Genomic DNA, 16,356 nt, shown 5'->3' with positions numbered 1-16,356 from the left:
GACTTCCAGCTGGCAGGATAAGGCCAACTCTGATCCCAGTGCTGCTGAGCGCGTTAGTGTGTGCCAAGCCCAGGGTGGCTGAGCCCTGAGGGGGCACGCATGGACATTTATCACTGTATTAAGTGGTCAGCTTGGAGTGCAGGTGCAGCTAGCGTAGGTACATCCTCACTGACCCAAAAACTCGAGTATCTCAATAGGAGAAGAAATTTCTGAGCTAGGAACCCATCTATATTGCTGTACAAAGCAGATCTTGAGCCTGAACTCTTTGTCTTCGCTTGTGTTGCAGCTTCCAGCCCCTCCTCTTGTCTCAGCCCTTTCCTGCTTTGCCCATGACAGTCTTTTAAGGACGCTGGCCTGGAGAATACTAAGGATTTGTTTGGTTACTCCTCTTCCCCTTACCCCCAGGAGCTGCTGCACAGTTTCTGAGACCATCTTTCTCTCTAAGCCCTTATTAAAAGGCCATGAATGCTTTCTATCTATCTATAGATGCTAGGATCCGCTGCAAATGATGATGAAGCAAAGGCATACTACCTTGCTGTGTCTGGAGGAGAGCCACCAGCCTGTCTTCAGCGGCATCTCCTTGATGTTGCTGGAAAACAGAAACCGCTGAAGCTATTTCAGCTTCGTCATCTTCTAAGCATAGGTCATTGTTTGGAAGCTTTTTCCAAAGGCTTGTGGTTCCTCTGCTTGGCAAACACACACTGAAGGCAGACAACAACATCTAGTGTCTTCTGGATGATGCCTTGCCTTCACTGCTCTGTCAGTGATACTGCTGTGTCCCTGGAGGCAATGTCCTCCCAGTCAGGAAAGAGCCCTTGGAGAATGGAGGTGCTGCAGCAGAGGATGGAGAAAGGGTCTCTGTCATGGCACAACAATGCTGGTCCTCAGCTCTGTGTAGGAAAAGACTCCTCTGATGCATCACTCATCATTACCTAGAGGAAAGGAATCCCTGGGGAAAATGAACCAGCCACTGTTGTAGAACAAGAGGAAGACAGAGTGGAAAAAAAAACCCCACAACCTACTGAGGCCCAAATATAGCTTGAAAAATTAGGGCTGTTTTTCCTCCCCCTGGTACTTGTGCCAAGTCTGATTTCTCAGGCTTATTAAAGGGGCAAAGAATAGCTTTGGCATCTCACGAGGAGCTGAAATAGACTGTGGTGTAATATCTACAGCACTTCTACCCATTTTGGGGCAGAGGAGGTGACTATTTCTGGCTTTGCTGGTAATGGAAAGGCAGCGCAGGGAACCATCGCAAGTTTTAGCTTTTGGGTAGTGCTGGGTCCACAGATACAAAGACAGCACACTTACTTCTGCCTTATGCCTTTGCATGCATATGTGGAGAGCCCCATGGTCTTGAATGCTTGGGTTTTGGGTCTTCTATGGGGCAAGTAAATTCCTGCACCTTCGCTGGGCTTCCCGCCTCCTCTGGGCTCGGTGTGCCGAGGGTGGAGAGTTTCTTCTGTTGACTTGGCAGCCCACTAGTTTTCAAGCATGAAAGGCAACTTAGAAAATACCCTGCAAGCAGTTTGCTGGGGAGCTTTTAAGGTGGATATGCATATATATATATGTATTAGCATATATATATATCTCTCTTGAATACTGCATCTGTAGTTTGGATTCACTCCAAGTACTTTCAGCTCACCAGGAGCTTCTGTTGCTTCCAGGAGAGGATTTTCACCTTCATATCATAAAGGGGGAGAAGTATTTTTGTTTTAACATACCTGTGGGCAGGCCCTCTCCTAGGCCCAGTCAGAACAGATCTGACATCCATATAAACACAACTAAGGTGACTCCAGTGCTTGGTTCAGAAAGGTTATTTTTCACCCGCATACCCTTACTGAGGAGATGGCCAGGATGGGTTACACACACTTAGGATCTGGGTTGCATTGTGTGGGATGCTGAAGCAATTTATCTTCAAGTACTTTCCAATCTTTAGCACTGATCAGAGATCGAATGTTGCTCCTCACTGTTACCGGCAGGTCCAGTCCTTGGCATGAGAAGAAATCACGCAGGGATGTGCCACAGCGAAGAAATATAGTTTAGGTGTATGGAAAATCCCTGAGGTTTGCAGAATAGAAGTGGTCCATTCCTATTCTGAGTAGACAGGGAAAGGATTCAGACCTCTCAAGACACAACCCGGTTTCCTGGGCAGTATTTCTGCCTCGAAGACAAAGCCTTTTCTCCCCTGTTAGATCACCAAGCTTCACTGCTGGTCTGCAGCCATTCTATAGGGCAGGGACATCTTTCTGTTGTATGTTTGTCCAGCGGAAGGTCCGTGTGCTGGGCAGAGCTCTCGAGGCACTATTTGGATATTAGCCATAAAAGCCATGTCCTGCAAAGGCCACCCATTTCGGCACCTGCCTCGCTTGGGCAGTGCAACAGGGAAACCTTTTTTCGGGTGAAACGTGCAGGAACTAGCAATCTAATTTTGCTGTATTAAAAATTTCGATCAGATATCCCAGAATAGCATTTTGCCTGTCATCTCTCTTGCGTGGTACAGCCAGGGTGCTGCAGCCCAGAGTGAGCTGTGTTTTCGTGATGATCTCAATAATGCATGATTTTCACTTGAAGAATGCAGTCTCTGGTGACTAGGAGGGAAAGCTCCATGACTCTTTCTTTCTTTCTTTCTTTCCTTTTCATCCTCTGCAGGGATGAAACGGGACATGGCTGTGTACACAGAGGCAGCATGAGCCAGCCCCCGGGACCACGACACTGCTCACCACTCAGGGTGCCAACACCCTGAGCTGGGTCCTGTCTCCTGCAGTCCCGGTGAGTACTGCCACGCTTTCTCTCATGCCTATGAAATGAAGATATCTGTGTGCCCTTCTCTTACCCCGAGGATCCTACTGTCAATACTGTGGCCGAGACAGAAGCGGGGCTTAGGCTGTCCTTAGCTTGCTATTGTTTTGGCCACATGACATTCTGTAACCTAATATTCCCCACGGGAAGCTGCTGTGTAAAATGAGGCTGTTTCCCGGTATGTAATAATGTTTTTGATAAATGCTCCATATTGCATGCTCCAATTAATGATTTATAGTCTTTAGCAGTAATCAGGGAAGGGGCATTTCCTTCCTTTGCTTGTCTGGAGGCAGAGGTGCTGGAGTTACAAAACATTTGGCTTTCCTTTTAGTTGCTGCTGCAATAGTAATTCTTTCCCATGCTACTCCCTAGGCCTCAAAACTCTTCCAGGCACTGTAAGAAAAAAAAAATAGAATCCACTAGAGCAGGCTGCTGCAGTGTATGTGGACCTGAGACCATTTTGGCCAGCAAATTTTAGGGGAAGAAAGGATGGTTTTGCATGATTGCAGATTGGAGGGTCTGGATTAAGTCCTGTCTTCATCCAAACACTCCGATTGACTTCGCTCCGGAGTCTTGGTTTTCATTTCTTTAAGCCCGGGTTAGTGGAGGTCTTTTCTTTCCTCATAATGAAAGATGAGCTGGAGTTTTGCAATGACAGACCCAGTATAGACAGGTTTGTTTGGCAAACATATGGATGGAAGCCCTTTATTAGTGGTGTGCATTTCTCAGAGGGCAGGCAAGAAAAAAATAGATGGTTGTGACAAATGAGTGATCTCTTGCTATGCTTGTCCCTGCCTGACAGACTTCTGGGTTGGGGAGGACTCGGGGCCGAACCAGGGCTGGTGTACAGAAGGGCAGTGGTGGGTGGCAGTCACATCTGGAAGCCAGCCTGCAAGCTGTGATTGCCCTGTGCCTGCTCTCCGTCTGTCGTTCACCGCATTGCATCAATGAATGAAAAGCCACAGGCAAAGAAAAAGGCTGCTTGCCCTCCTTTCTGCTCTTTCGGTTTCCTGCATTTTGCTCGATTTGAGGAGTTGTTGGATCAGTTTTTATTCGAGTGCCGAGTTAGTTCCCCTGGCTGTCCTGTGCTGACACGGGTTACAGAACGCCTTCCCTTTCTGCTCAGAGACCTTCTCCACAGGTCATGCTTGCCCACTGAAATCTGAAATACAAACTGTGTTTTGTTCTGTATCTCCATCCCTTCGCTGTGTAACTAACCTGCCGGCTGGCATGACTGTAACCAAGGGGCAGCAGGCAGGAATGTGCCTCTCCTCGATGTCTTGTGCTCTTACATACAAACTATTCCCTATGCTCCAGGCTTGTCAAAGGTGGTTTTGGTGCTTAGAGATGCAGGCAGCCTTGCAGGAGTGCCCAGAGCCACCCCTCAAGCGCTACTTTTTTTTTTTTTAAATTGCTCTTTAACTAACTCCTATCAAAATCAAGAGGCATCAGGCACAACCTTAATCAAAAGGTGAGGTCTGCATTCTCACTGAAGCCACTGGCAGGCAGGCAACTAATCGCTTCTGAAAATCTTGCTAAGAAATATTTCTGATCCCAAGTCCTTTTCCCTAGAGAATTATACACAGAAGATCTCACTTCCCAAATTAATGCTCAAATGTAAACCTTCCTGATCCTAGTCCCACCACAGAGGTATCTACACAGCAAGGGCTCTACAGTGGCCATCTGCTCCGGCTCCGTTACCCACCAGCACCGATCCTATGAGTAATAGTTGCTGTAACATCTTAGCTAAATAAATCACATCGTCCTCTAATCCCATGCACAGGGATAGCATCTGCTCTTCCTTTGCTTATAAAATGAGGATTTGTGTGCCAGTATGTTTTCCTCAAGCATCCTGCTCAGCAGCCCTGGGAGATTCTTCACTTACCCAGGTGAAATCACAGCTGCTGAGCCCCCTTTTTACAATGATGGAAACTGGACTGAGCAGCTTTTTACCTACCCATGAAACACCCAGGTCCCACATTCATCCGCCTTCGTGATGTAATTTTCAGGCAGTAGCCCAGAACAGCCAGTTGCAAGGGAAATGCCATAAATCCAGCCCTCACTTGTACTGGTTTGTTCCACTGGGGACATGAAAATAAAATCCCCTGGGACCAGCTCCAGTTCATCATCATTCTGGGGGGTGTAAGGATAGATCACTTGCAGAGTCTGGGGGAGAAACAGAAGCACAAATGAAAGAAAGGATCGTTAATGGAAGGGAACCTTTAGCAGAGTGGGGCAGGAGCACTGGTCCTATACTGGACCTTTAATCTTAGCAAGATGTGAACATTCTTCTTGAAGTGCATCACTTTGTGCTTTATCCAGGAAGGCTTTACCTTCAGGGAATTCCTGCCATTCCCACTCTTTGCTGTTGGAAAGCTTTTCCAGTTATTTACTCCTTCCCTCTTTGATTCCAGTCGTGTCTTTGATAACTAGGATGCAAGGGGGGTGTGTGATTTTTTTTTTTTTTTTTTAGAGCAAGCAAAACCATGACCGTGTGCTTACATCTAATCACCCTGTTAAAAACGGAACTGAATTCTTATTGGGATGTGGAATTTACCCAGCTGTAGTGGTCCGTGACCATTTTTGGTTTACTCACTTGTGCTTGATCTGAAAGAGCAGCTCTCCTTGTTGCTGTTGCTTCTGAAGACAAGGGCGGGGGGGAACAGGTTTGATTCTGTGACTCCCTGCTCTCAAAACTGTTCATGAGAATGCACAAGGAGAAAGGAGAGGTGGGGAGAAATACTGCTATGTGGCTGCATTGGTTTCTTTGAATTTCCTAACATGGACAGGGTTAAGTTAAAAGATGGGGGAAAGATCAGTGAGTGTAATTCTGTAATCTTGCCTTCACTGGAGCATGAAGAATCCACACGAATTAAATGCCCATCAGTAACTTTCCTTGGAAATGGCTACAGCAGTCCCCCATTTAAAAGGAGAACAAATGTGTTATTGTCCCTGGCCAAGCCTAACTTCTCCAGTGGCATCGTGCAAAGAAAAACCATAATCTGCCGAGCAGCTCTGGTCTCCTGATGGTGTCAGCCTGTTTGCTCACTAATCCTCCTTTAGACTATTTGTGGTATCTTCAAAGGATACTAGTCACTGTCACCTGATACCACAAGGCCAAAACTTTCACACATGGCTGCCTGAAGTTAGATATGCAAAGATGTGTGCTGGTTTTCATCAGCAGCTCCCTCTGCAGTAGTGATAGTGTTGACTACTTGCAGCTTCTAAAGGAGAAGACGACTCTTTGGGTAGGAAACGAGGCTGTCAGGGATGGGAAGCATGGCCCGGGGGGGTCAGAGCATCCTGCACGAGAAACCTCAGCTCTCCAGAAGATTTGGCACCTATTTACTCTGTGGTGTATCGTGTGCTGGACTAAAATAACTTTTTCCCACTCTGCCCCAGGTTTTGTTTGTCTGATTCTGGACAATGCACTTTGGTGGGGTTAATCACCCCAACACTAGGAGTCTAGTTCGCTGCCAAAGCCTGAGCAGGCACCTTTTGGAGGTTCCCTCCTCCAGAAGTTGATTCACCTTGTTCTGAGCTAGACATCTTAGGTAGGTCAGATGACTCACTTTCTGGAGGTGCCTGTTTCTCCACACTGAGCCTCGGTGCAAAGACTGGCTCAGACTTAGACCTCTAAATTGGGGATATTTACAGGGAGGTGAGGTGAACCTCACGTGTGGTTTCTCTATGCTCAAGATGCCAATCTACAAAATGGAAATATTATTTTTTTGTATATTGTGTTGGAAAACGACGTGTTAAGACACTTACATACTGCAGTTATAAAATCCTTATGAGTAATTGAAGTACACGGGCCATGAGGGTAAATGTTTCTCAGATGATGAAACTAAATGCTGTGATTAATAATAATAATGTCAAGTTTGTACAGAAGAAATGAGTAGTGGTCAGGTTAAGATACTGGTTTGGTTCTTGAGAGTTCAGACCAGCTTAGGTTGAGCTAACGTGAGAGTCACTGTTAGAATTAACTAATCCAGCTGGACAGTGTTCCCACAAGAAGCAAGAAATGAGGTGGGTGAAACAGCAAGTCTAGGCAGTATAAGTAAAAAGCAAAAAAATAAAAAAGGCAAGATGGTCTGTTGGCTAAGATGACTGGTGAGATGTGGGAGATCTATGTTCTGGGTACCCCTGTGGCAAATTCCTTAATGCCTGTGCAGCCTGTGCTGCGTATCCATACAGCGCTCAGCAGGGGACACGGGTGTCCTCATTCACCTTGCAGCTTGTGAGCACTCTTGAGCTGTGAATGCAGCTAAAACAGCCTGCAACTCTGCTAGATTTTTTTTTTTTTAAGCTCCAAAAACTCACCTCATGATTAACGAAGCGTATGTCTCGGGAGAATATCGCAGCGACCCAGTCGCAGCCCAGCTTGACGTCGATGTTCTGTGCTAACTTCTCCAGGGTGGGCAGGTGGCTGGTCTGGAAGTGATAGGCCAGCGTCACGTGGAGCTGCTTCTTGTGGGGCTCCACGTGAACATCTGCAATGAGAAGATGTCAGTTAACAACAAGAGACAGTCGAGATTAGCAGCTTGCTGAAAGTCTAAGAGCGTCTATCGCTTCTGAACAGGAGCTGGGAGCCAAACTTTTCAAGGTAGCTCAAGTGGAACCAATCGTAGGCCAGTTTCTGAAAAGGCTTTTGGAGAAGTCAAACGTGAGTTCCCTACGTATGTTGCACCTTGGATCAAATTATTAGAGATTCGTGGTCTGATTCAGTCCTGAGTCACGCCAGGGTGGCAAACAAGGCAACCAACTGCCAAAGCTCATTTGCATTCAGAGAACAATGGGTATCTGAATGGTGTGATAACAATTACTGTAATTTTGAACCCAGTAGGTCTTCTGCCAAAAAAGACACTTTTCCAGGAAAGGGGTTGACTTTCTTTCATTAGCAGGTGAGGATCTCTCCAAATAAACAAGTAAAAATCTTCATTTTTCCTCTCCCTCCTTTGTTCTCTCTCCTACATTAGCAATTACAAATCCAGGGAATTTACAGGTTCATGCAAGTTCATTAAATCTTTTCCCTGCACATCAGTTGGATTACCAGTTTGCCCACCGAAGGTGAGGTATTCCAATATGAGGAAACAGACAATGATTCAAAATGATCCTGCAGAAAAAGAATCTTTATTAGGAAAAGATTCCAGGAAGCAGAAAGGTGAAAGTATGGGAAATATTGGACTCTTCCACTAGACATGGAAATCATAGGATACATTGTTTGCATGTAATTTATTCTTGCTTATTCAACCAAAAATTGCAATTAAATTTGACTGATTATTCAGTCAAAATTGCAGCTATTCAGAGACTCAGATCTAAGTGCCAGCCAGGGGTAGCTCTGCAAGCTCATCCGTCTTTTTTTTTTTTTTTTTTTTTTTGATCAGCAAGAAAAAATATTCTCTGTATCTCTGAAAAAGCCCCAGAGACTTTAATGTGATAACCTGCCCAAGCTGTGGACTGCAATGCAGCAATTGGCTTCCCCTAAGAACGAGCCAGTCTGGTCTGAACCGCAGCAGTTGCAGGGGCAGAAGCTTTGCTGGGAGCCACTGACGCTTCCTTCTTCTGGGCTGGTGTTTTTGGAGTGAGAACTGCCCCTTCTGACCGTGTTGGTTTGGAGGGTACGTGCATGCTGTGCAGGGGGACACCTGTACCATTCTCACACGGCTCCAGCAGTCCCTGGACCCACCCAATGTTGCGGTGCCTGTCGCTGCTTTCCAAAATGTGCATTTGTAAAGATAACAGCTGTTTCCTCCCTCTTCTAAATGGAAGAAAGATTCTAGGTCACTGTCAGGTGAAAGCAATGCATTTCGGAGGTGTTAAGAACCTACAACACATCCGTATCTCTTCCTCTGAACCAGGGGCAGAGACGTGCAGCGGTTCTGCATGGTGTTACGGGGTGCCTGTCTCACACAGGAACACCCAGGGACGCAGAAGTTGTTGTATCTTGATGTGCTGAAACTCCAGGATAAGCCTGTGATAACGAAGGACTAAACCAGTTGTGCTGTGACTAGTCCAGGCTGAGTGACAGAGGGTGAGAGGATTAGTCAGGGAGCTTATTATTTTTCCCCACTCTGCTCCAGGTTTTGTGTGTCTGATTCTGGACAACGCACTTTGGTGGGGTTAATCACCCCAACCTTAGGAGTCTAGTTAGCTGCCAATGCTGTTCTGACTTCCAAGTTTGGAGTCAACCAGAGGGCACCTGGAGAGCCCCTTCAGCAGCAGAAACTGTCAGAGCTCGGGGTGCTCCAGTCATCTCCCAGCTCCTGATGGGTTCTCCCCTCCAGAAGCAGCAGAGGACCAGGCAATGGTACTGAGATTTGAAAAGGTACCCTTCTAGGTTGCCAGGGCACTTGGGATCTTCTCACTGAGTCCTGTTTGCATCTCAGAAATGCAGCGAGAAGCACAGCCTTTATATGGCTGAAGAAAGTTTTGTGGCGGTGGCTCGAGGTAGCGAGTGGAGCAGGAAATGCTCAGCCTTGCAGACAAAGCGTCTATCTAAAAGGTTAAGGAACCACCAAATGTCAACTTCCCTTTCAGGAGATAACACTTGAGACGAAGTGTGAGGTGATCTTTCAACTGAAAAAGCACTGAAACCCAAAGCACCCGCTGGGGTGTTCCTCTTGGGCTCTTAGCCTTCAGGTCACTTCTCAAAATCAGGTATTGGCTTCATGAGCTTTGGTTCTTCACGCCATCAAAACTTTGGTTTCTGAAAATGCCCAAGCCTTGACCAAGCCATAAGCTCTACGTAGCTGCCAGCACAGTCACTCACCTGCTTTAGAAGCAGCCTCTGCAGCGAAGTCTGCAGCAAACTTCTTGAGCACCTCAGCACTTTCTTCCTTGACAAAAAGCCCAATGAAGTTTGAGGACGTGTAGAGCTCCAAAGGCAGAGGGGCAGGGAATTTGCATTTCCACCGCATCACGGTGGCCTGCAGAGCTTCAGTGAGAGCATCGACCTTGCTGTCCTCACACTGCCAAAGGAAACGGGACAAGCGTTTCTCAGGTGGATAATCACTCCTTACGCCTCTGCTTAGCTCTCTAGCGCGCTCAGTAGAGAAAGGAAAGGCTTGGGAGGGTGAGCACGAATGGTCTACCTTTGCTATAGGGCAGTGAGAAAAAGCACATGGTCATAAAAAATGTATGTTCAGAAATCATCTGCCCCTCCCTTGTCCTCAAAGCAGGATCAGCTGTCCCCGAGTAACCTCCCCAACCTCACCAAGCCTCCACGTCTGTTAACGATCACTTGAGATTACGAGAATTTGGTCTGCTGCTGCTGCTGAAAACAACTTGCTTAAAAACCAGTTACCTCCTCAACAACCCCCCCCCAACCCCCGGGCACAAACCCTTGTGCAGCAACTGAACAAAGTGTGTAATGTCTCCAGCCGGTGCCTGGTGAGGGCTGCTCACGAGTGCATGCATAAAGGCAACGGGAAGAGGAGCTCTGGTTTACCATGAAGAACTGGCAAAGGGTGATATGTGGGAAAATGTTGTGAGCTTTGTTCTTCCCACAGATCTGCTTTGACTGCTGCCAGAACTCGGAGAGCTTCTGAGCCAGGGGGCCGGTGGGGCGCAGGTAGAGGACGTACTCCCGAGGCAGGGTGTCATCGAGGAATGGGTCACCAACATGGGAGAACAACCTAAGAGGGAGAAAGCACTGTTAGACTGACGGATAAAGACATCTATTTTTTCAACAAAATCAGCTTTCCCTGTCCTCTCTCCCTTTATGGAAAAAATCAGCTCTGGCAGGTCAGGCAGAGAGGTACACCATCTCACTTGCAGCCCATTACCACTGCTAAGTAATACAGAAAATTGGGTTTTAGTTTCAGACTGAGGCTCTGAAGATCTAACCCAGGTCACTGTTTCTGCCTTTCTGACTTTTGGAGTACAAAACACAGGGAGGAGAGCACTAGAAATTGCTCAACCTCTTTGAAAAGGCATCTCTCGGTTTTCTGTTTAGGGTGGAGAGAGTAGTGGTTCCTTTCTCTCACCTTCTCTTGCTATTACTCGAGATCACAAACTCTCTCAGACGAGGCTTGTTTCTGGACCGCTTATTTACACCACTTAAATAATGGCTCAATAATGCTGCTGGTGTTTTTCAGGGAAAACATTTTACGTGTTTTATACGGAACATAGCGTTTATCAGTTTAAAAACTCCACGTTCTGATGGCTAAAACCGTAGATGTTAAATTCACTATTTCCTTTACTCTTTTTAACATTTATTACTTCATACCAACCAGTCGCATGCTGCTTGAACACTTCTTCCACCTGTCGATGCCAGTGCTTTTTGTCTGAAGAGAGAACAAAATAAAAAAGAGTATTTCAGTGATGCTGGATTATATGGTTACAGTCACGTCCGTTGCTTGAACCTGGGTCCTTGCTGGGGAAGGGCTGTAGCGGTGTGTTTAGAAACCTGCAGAATATGATTTTCAGACGGATTTCCTCAGCCCTGGGGCTTTCTTTAGGTCGTGCTGCCTGTCAAGTCGCTGCACACGGTCTGAGGGGCAAAGCTGTGCCACATATTTAAAGTATGAGAAATGGACCTCTGGGTTTTCCCTGCTTGGCCTGGAGTATTTCTGGATGGTGAAGCACCGGCTGTTGGCATTTAATGACTTCTATACTGGTCATTTGCTCAGCATGAAAATCAGAAGGGTTGGGTCTGGAAGTGCAGGCATTGCAATGGCCTGAGGACAAGAAAAATTCAACTGCCACGAGGGGGCACAAACCAGAGATTTTTCCAGGTTTCAATAACCTGCCAATATTTGCAAGCTGCCTTCAGTTCTCGCTACACTGAAAATGCCCTTTTGCTTATTTCCCTTCAGGATGCCTGGAAATTCCTTTTCACTCCAGCTAGGAAGACCCAAGTCTTCTGTTCAGCAAGTTTTCTGGTTGCAGAAGCAGCCAGCACGGTGCTGTTTAACTTGTAGACATATCATAGTGTTTTCCAAATGCTTGACATCAGCACGGAAACGCAGCTGTGGATCAGCTCAGCTTTGTAACACTAGAGACTGCCAAAAGGAGAAATTCACTCAGAATCCAAATGGCATAAATATTTAGCAAAAAATGATGAAAGGAGGAGGCAGAAAAGGATAGAAATGCTAGGGTCGTGGGGCAGAAGTCAGGCCCTGGTGTCAGGAGGCAAATTCTCCATTAATAGGTGATTTCGGAGCTTTCTGTTTAAGGGAAGAAGGGAAGTATTGCTTTCAAACAAGTACTACAGGTCTGGTAGGAAAGAAGCCAAAATGAAGGGGATGCTGCTTTAATTAACCAGCACACACTCGTGAAACACGGTGTGGGTGGAGGAAGGTCTGAAGAGCAAGAAGCCTTCACAGAAGGCAAGAGAGGGGTCTCCAGGCAGCTGTGTCCTGAAGCCAGGGAAGGGAAAGGACAGATGGGCAGTGCCAGAAAAGATCTGCATCCTCCAGAGCCTCCACGCTGCACTGGCAGACAGGGGTGTGTTTCCCAGTGGTAGAGAGCAGGGAATGCATTCAGGCACCAGTGCAGCTCCCACTGACGCTAACGCCCCGCTGCCTGCTGTTCGGGGTGTGAAGCACGAGCAGGGGTAGAGCCCAGGGGCTGACGAAGGTGACAGCTAGTTGCGTTCTCCTGTCGTTAATTTGGCCGAAGCAGCTGCCTCCCTTTTTGCTCTGCGGGTTATATGCCATGTCTCAGCTGCCTGGTGTCAGCGACACAAGATCTGACTGAGGACAGGGAAACTTCTAGTTCACGCCGGCCAGCCCCAAGCCATAACCTAATTTTACTAAATATGTTATGTTACAGCTTGATAATAGAGTGAAAGCCGTGCTGATCTCTTAAAGCTAGAGGGAATGCGTCTGACCCAAGGGACAGGATCCACGTACTACGCACCCCGCGTTATCTGCTGCCAGAAGATGCTGCCGGTTGGTTATAGGAAGCGGGTCCAAGTGAGGGGAAAAGGCTCATGACTCTGGGGTGCAACCCACAGCTGTAGGACTGGGGCAGCTGGGACCTTCCAGCATTTCTTGTTTCTGCCCGTAGTGCTGTGTAGGATATTTACTGAGCTTCTGTCGCTCTGTCTGTCTGTCTGCAGTGATGCCTTTCCAAAGCACTCTGATAACCATGCGGGAATGTGCAACGTTACCCACCAGCTCGTAGACATGTGTTGTTGACTCAGCTGTGTTTCAGCTCTGCCCTTGGCTTCCCCACCCCTTAAATATACATATTTGTGTTAATTTTGACAGTAAGAGGAAGGCAGAAAGATAATGCTGCAAAAAAAGGGCTGTGTTGCAAATGCGCGATTATGAAAATACTTCCTCCTGAAGCATTTTGCTGCCCTTATCTGCCAGCATTCATCTGAGATCAGCAGAGTGCTAGTCCAAGCACCTGCCTTCTGGAAGGATGTATCTCGTGTGGTCAACGCCGTAGTTTGGTCTGTTCTCTCTTGCTGACCTTTCCCTAGTCTGGCTCGGACGCGCTGTGCAAAAGGGCTGCTGTTTTGCTTTGAAAAGCAGCTCAGACGAGCAAAGAGCAAAAAGCTCTCCCCTTGCACAGGCTGGGAACCTTTCAGGGAGGCTGCTCCCTGAGCAGAGCGATGGCCGGCTGCGGATTTCCCCTACCCTGGTTTCATCGTCCCTTTCTGTTGTGTTGCCTTTGCTTACTTCACCTCCACTGTTGCCTGGGTTGTCCATGCTCTTTAAAACACGACTGAAATGTGACTCTCCTAACCATGCATCTTGCCACTGAAGTATGTCTGTCTGCGCTGCATCTGAGGCAGTGAATTAAAAACGCCCTCCCAGTCAAGCTCTGGCTTTGAAATGAGCAGTTTCTCCCGTTGCAAAGTGAGGGCAGGCAAGCTGGCTCTACTCATTATTTACTCTCTCCAGACCCCGGAGCAGATCTCCGGAGGAGTCATACACAATCTAGCAGGACAGACGGTTCTGCCACCCACCCTTGTTGACTTGTTTGCTTAATGAATTGATGTTTCCTTGGAACAAATGGCACAATAGAGCTCTGCTGGAATCGACTGCAGCTCCTTCTCCACTGCCTTTGTGCTCCTGGGACCCCAAAGGGTATTAGAAAACGTTAGGCTGGGCCCCACACATGTTTGTTCATGTGTGATTTCAAAAGGTGCCTATCTCTTCCACGGGGACAATAAACTCCCTTTTCAATTTAATTTCCAGTGTGAGGAAATACCGCATAAAGCAAACAAAAGCCAAAGTATATTTTTATCATGGGACCTGAAGCTTTTTTTTTTTTTTTTTTTTTTTTTAAATTTAGCGCTGGGAATGGTGATGATGACTGATAGCCTCTGGTTAGTCACAAAACAGGGCATGAACTGCATCCCTCCCTAACACTCCTCTGCAGCCACCAGCCAGAACTTGGGGAAGTTCCATCCTCTGGGTGCTCCAGCTCCCAGGCCCTGTCAAGACCAACTTTTAAAAAGTTGAATACTCAAAACTAATCACAGCTATGTTTGGCTGCTTTCAAAAGTGGCCTGATTTTCACAGCTGCTGAGTGCAGTGGGAGCTGGAAGACATATTCTGCTCCTGAGAAAATCAGGTCACTTAATTAGGTGACTAGCTATGATTTAGGTGCTCAGATTTACTCATGCTGGGTAGTAAGTGTTGGCTGTAGTATTGTAGCTAGCGGTAAGAAGTGGTTTTGTGACACAGATGCACCAGAGAAGAAAAAAAAGGCCGATAAATAGTATATTTTTCAGAATCTACCAAACTAACCATTTCTGGTCATGCAAAAATCGCAGCTGGAATTCAGATAGGAGGTGAAAAGCTTTGTGCAGCATTACTAGTCCCTCGAGCCACCCAATTCCAATCTCTCTTCACTTCTGCTGCCTCTGAGATGAAGTACAGGGAAATCATATAACAGCGCACAGCAACACGTAATAGCGATTTTGAACGGACAGCAAGGGAGATGCTATGTCCAGCTGCAGGTCTGGAAATGGAGAGCTTAGGGAAGGGGAAAGATCTTAATAGCACTGTCTTCCAGAAACACTGCAGCTATTTTAGCCACCGCAAAGAATCAGATGGTTTTGATTCTTCGACCTCAGAGGCCTCCCCGTGACACTCTTCAATGTCAGGTCACAAGGAAAGTCTTTCTCCACTCAATCACCGGTTAAGCACTATCAAAATATTGATAGGAAGTGTCCCAGCTAAACAGTTGACCCCTTAGCCTGAAACATTACAGCAGCACCGGTGCTGCTGCCCTGGCATACATATTAATGTGTAAATGGTGCCCGTTTTAACCCCAGCCCGCTTAATGGGAGAGCCCGCAGCTCCGCATGCTACAGAACTTCATTACTGTGGAAGGATTTTTGGCTTCCTGCAATTTCAGGGTAGGAAAAGGAGGCAATAGGGGAATGTCAATTCAGCTAGGAAATATATATCAATAAACATAAAGTATAATGGCAAAATCCCATTTACTTCAGAGGAAATGACTGTAATGGGGAATGATGCATTAACCATAAAGAGAACCTTCAGTCTCAGAAGCACCACACAGGAATCCTCTCCCCGTAAGTGCTCAGGTTTCTTATTCTAGTCCAGTTTAAGAAAGGAGGGTGCCGTAGCACGTGGGGTGATAAACTGCCACGCGGGAAAGGTAACGCAAAACGCACAAGAGCAAGGGACGGGGGTGAGCTGTTCGGAGATTGTTCTCGATCTGCACCCGCGCTCTGTTTTATCACTAGGGTGCAAAATTCGGGGTGTTGATGCCCACAGCAGAGGGGAGCTGTGCTGGGGTGGGGAAGACGAGCGTGGCCACGCAGGGTCCCCAGCCTCCATCGTGGCCCCGCGGGGCTGCAGCAGCCGAGATGCTGCGGGCAGGCTCCTCTCCTCCCCACGCGTTCAAGTACACCACGGCCGAGTCACGCAGCTGGTCTGGACCCTGGGGTCCAGAGAGCCTGTTTGCTCTCCAGAAGCAATATCTAATTCATAGAAAGCTGGCCCCTCTGGCTGCCACTTAGGAATGAATTTCCCCGTTTCCGCTGGCTCTCCCTTCGCTATAATAAGCAGAGATTCCAGCCCCGCCGTCGGCAGAGCTGACCTCCCTCTGTTTGTAAGAGGGAGCTCTCTCTGCTGCCTGTCGCTTCTCGCAGAGGCGGTGGAAAATGCTCGCAGCAGCCTCTACCTCAGATCCACCTACAAGTTGTCTGCCTACGGAGGCACCGAGGGATTTGTGAATGAGCAATGGAAGGATGGAGGCAGCCTGTAAAAGAAAGGGAATGACTAAATCTTCCCTTTCATTATGTGCCTCGAGCCTAGACAAATTTCTTATCCGTGAACAAAACCCCTCGGAGAGATGAATTCATTATTTCAAGTAGCCCTGAATCTTTGGCCCATAAAATATTTAGCTTTGTAAATAAAGATTTTTTTTTTTTTTTTTTTTGAAACGGCATTAAACATGATGGAAGTGCTTGGCTCTCCTCATCACTAGGTTCAGTTCGAAGGACTGCCTGACATGATAAGATAGGAATTAAGGAACATAATTTATGCCAAATGAGTTTGAAAGACGAATGCTGTCAAATCTAACATTTTTCTTAGGATTATAAAATAGGCATCTTGTATTTTT

At 47.1% G+C, this 16,356-nt stretch overlaps 1 protein-coding gene across 2 annotated transcripts in view; it reads right to left on the bottom strand.

Moving 5' to 3' along the window:
• UBASH3B (ubiquitin associated and SH3 domain containing B) overlaps window positions 1-16,356 on the bottom strand; it is a 76,421-nt gene that overhangs the window by 16,555 nt on the left and 43,510 nt on the right. Inside the window, exons 2-6 of one of the 2 annotated variants that reach the window (XM_074927470.1) lie at window positions 11,034-11,087; window positions 10,250-10,436; window positions 9,572-9,770; window positions 7,123-7,292; window positions 4,757-4,965 (exon numbers count right to left, since the gene is read on the bottom strand). In XM_074927470.1, the coding sequence (XP_074783571.1) occupies window positions 4,757-4,965; window positions 7,123-7,292; window positions 9,572-9,770; window positions 10,250-10,436; window positions 11,034-11,087 (819 nt within the window). Of the gene's footprint in view, window positions 1-4,756; window positions 4,966-7,122; window positions 7,293-9,571; window positions 9,771-10,249; window positions 10,437-11,029; window positions 11,088-16,356 lie in introns of both variants that reach the window. The other variant, XM_074927471.1, reaches the window with a different exon arrangement.

This window comes from Athene noctua, chromosome 26, assembly GCF_965140245.1.
Source record: "Athene noctua chromosome 26, bAthNoc1.hap1.1, whole genome shotgun sequence".
Classification (NCBI taxonomy): Eukaryota; Metazoa; Chordata; class Aves; order Strigiformes; family Strigidae; genus Athene; species Athene noctua.
Note: the sequence above shows the minus strand (reverse complement) of the source record. Positions and strands in the feature narration are given on the sequence as shown.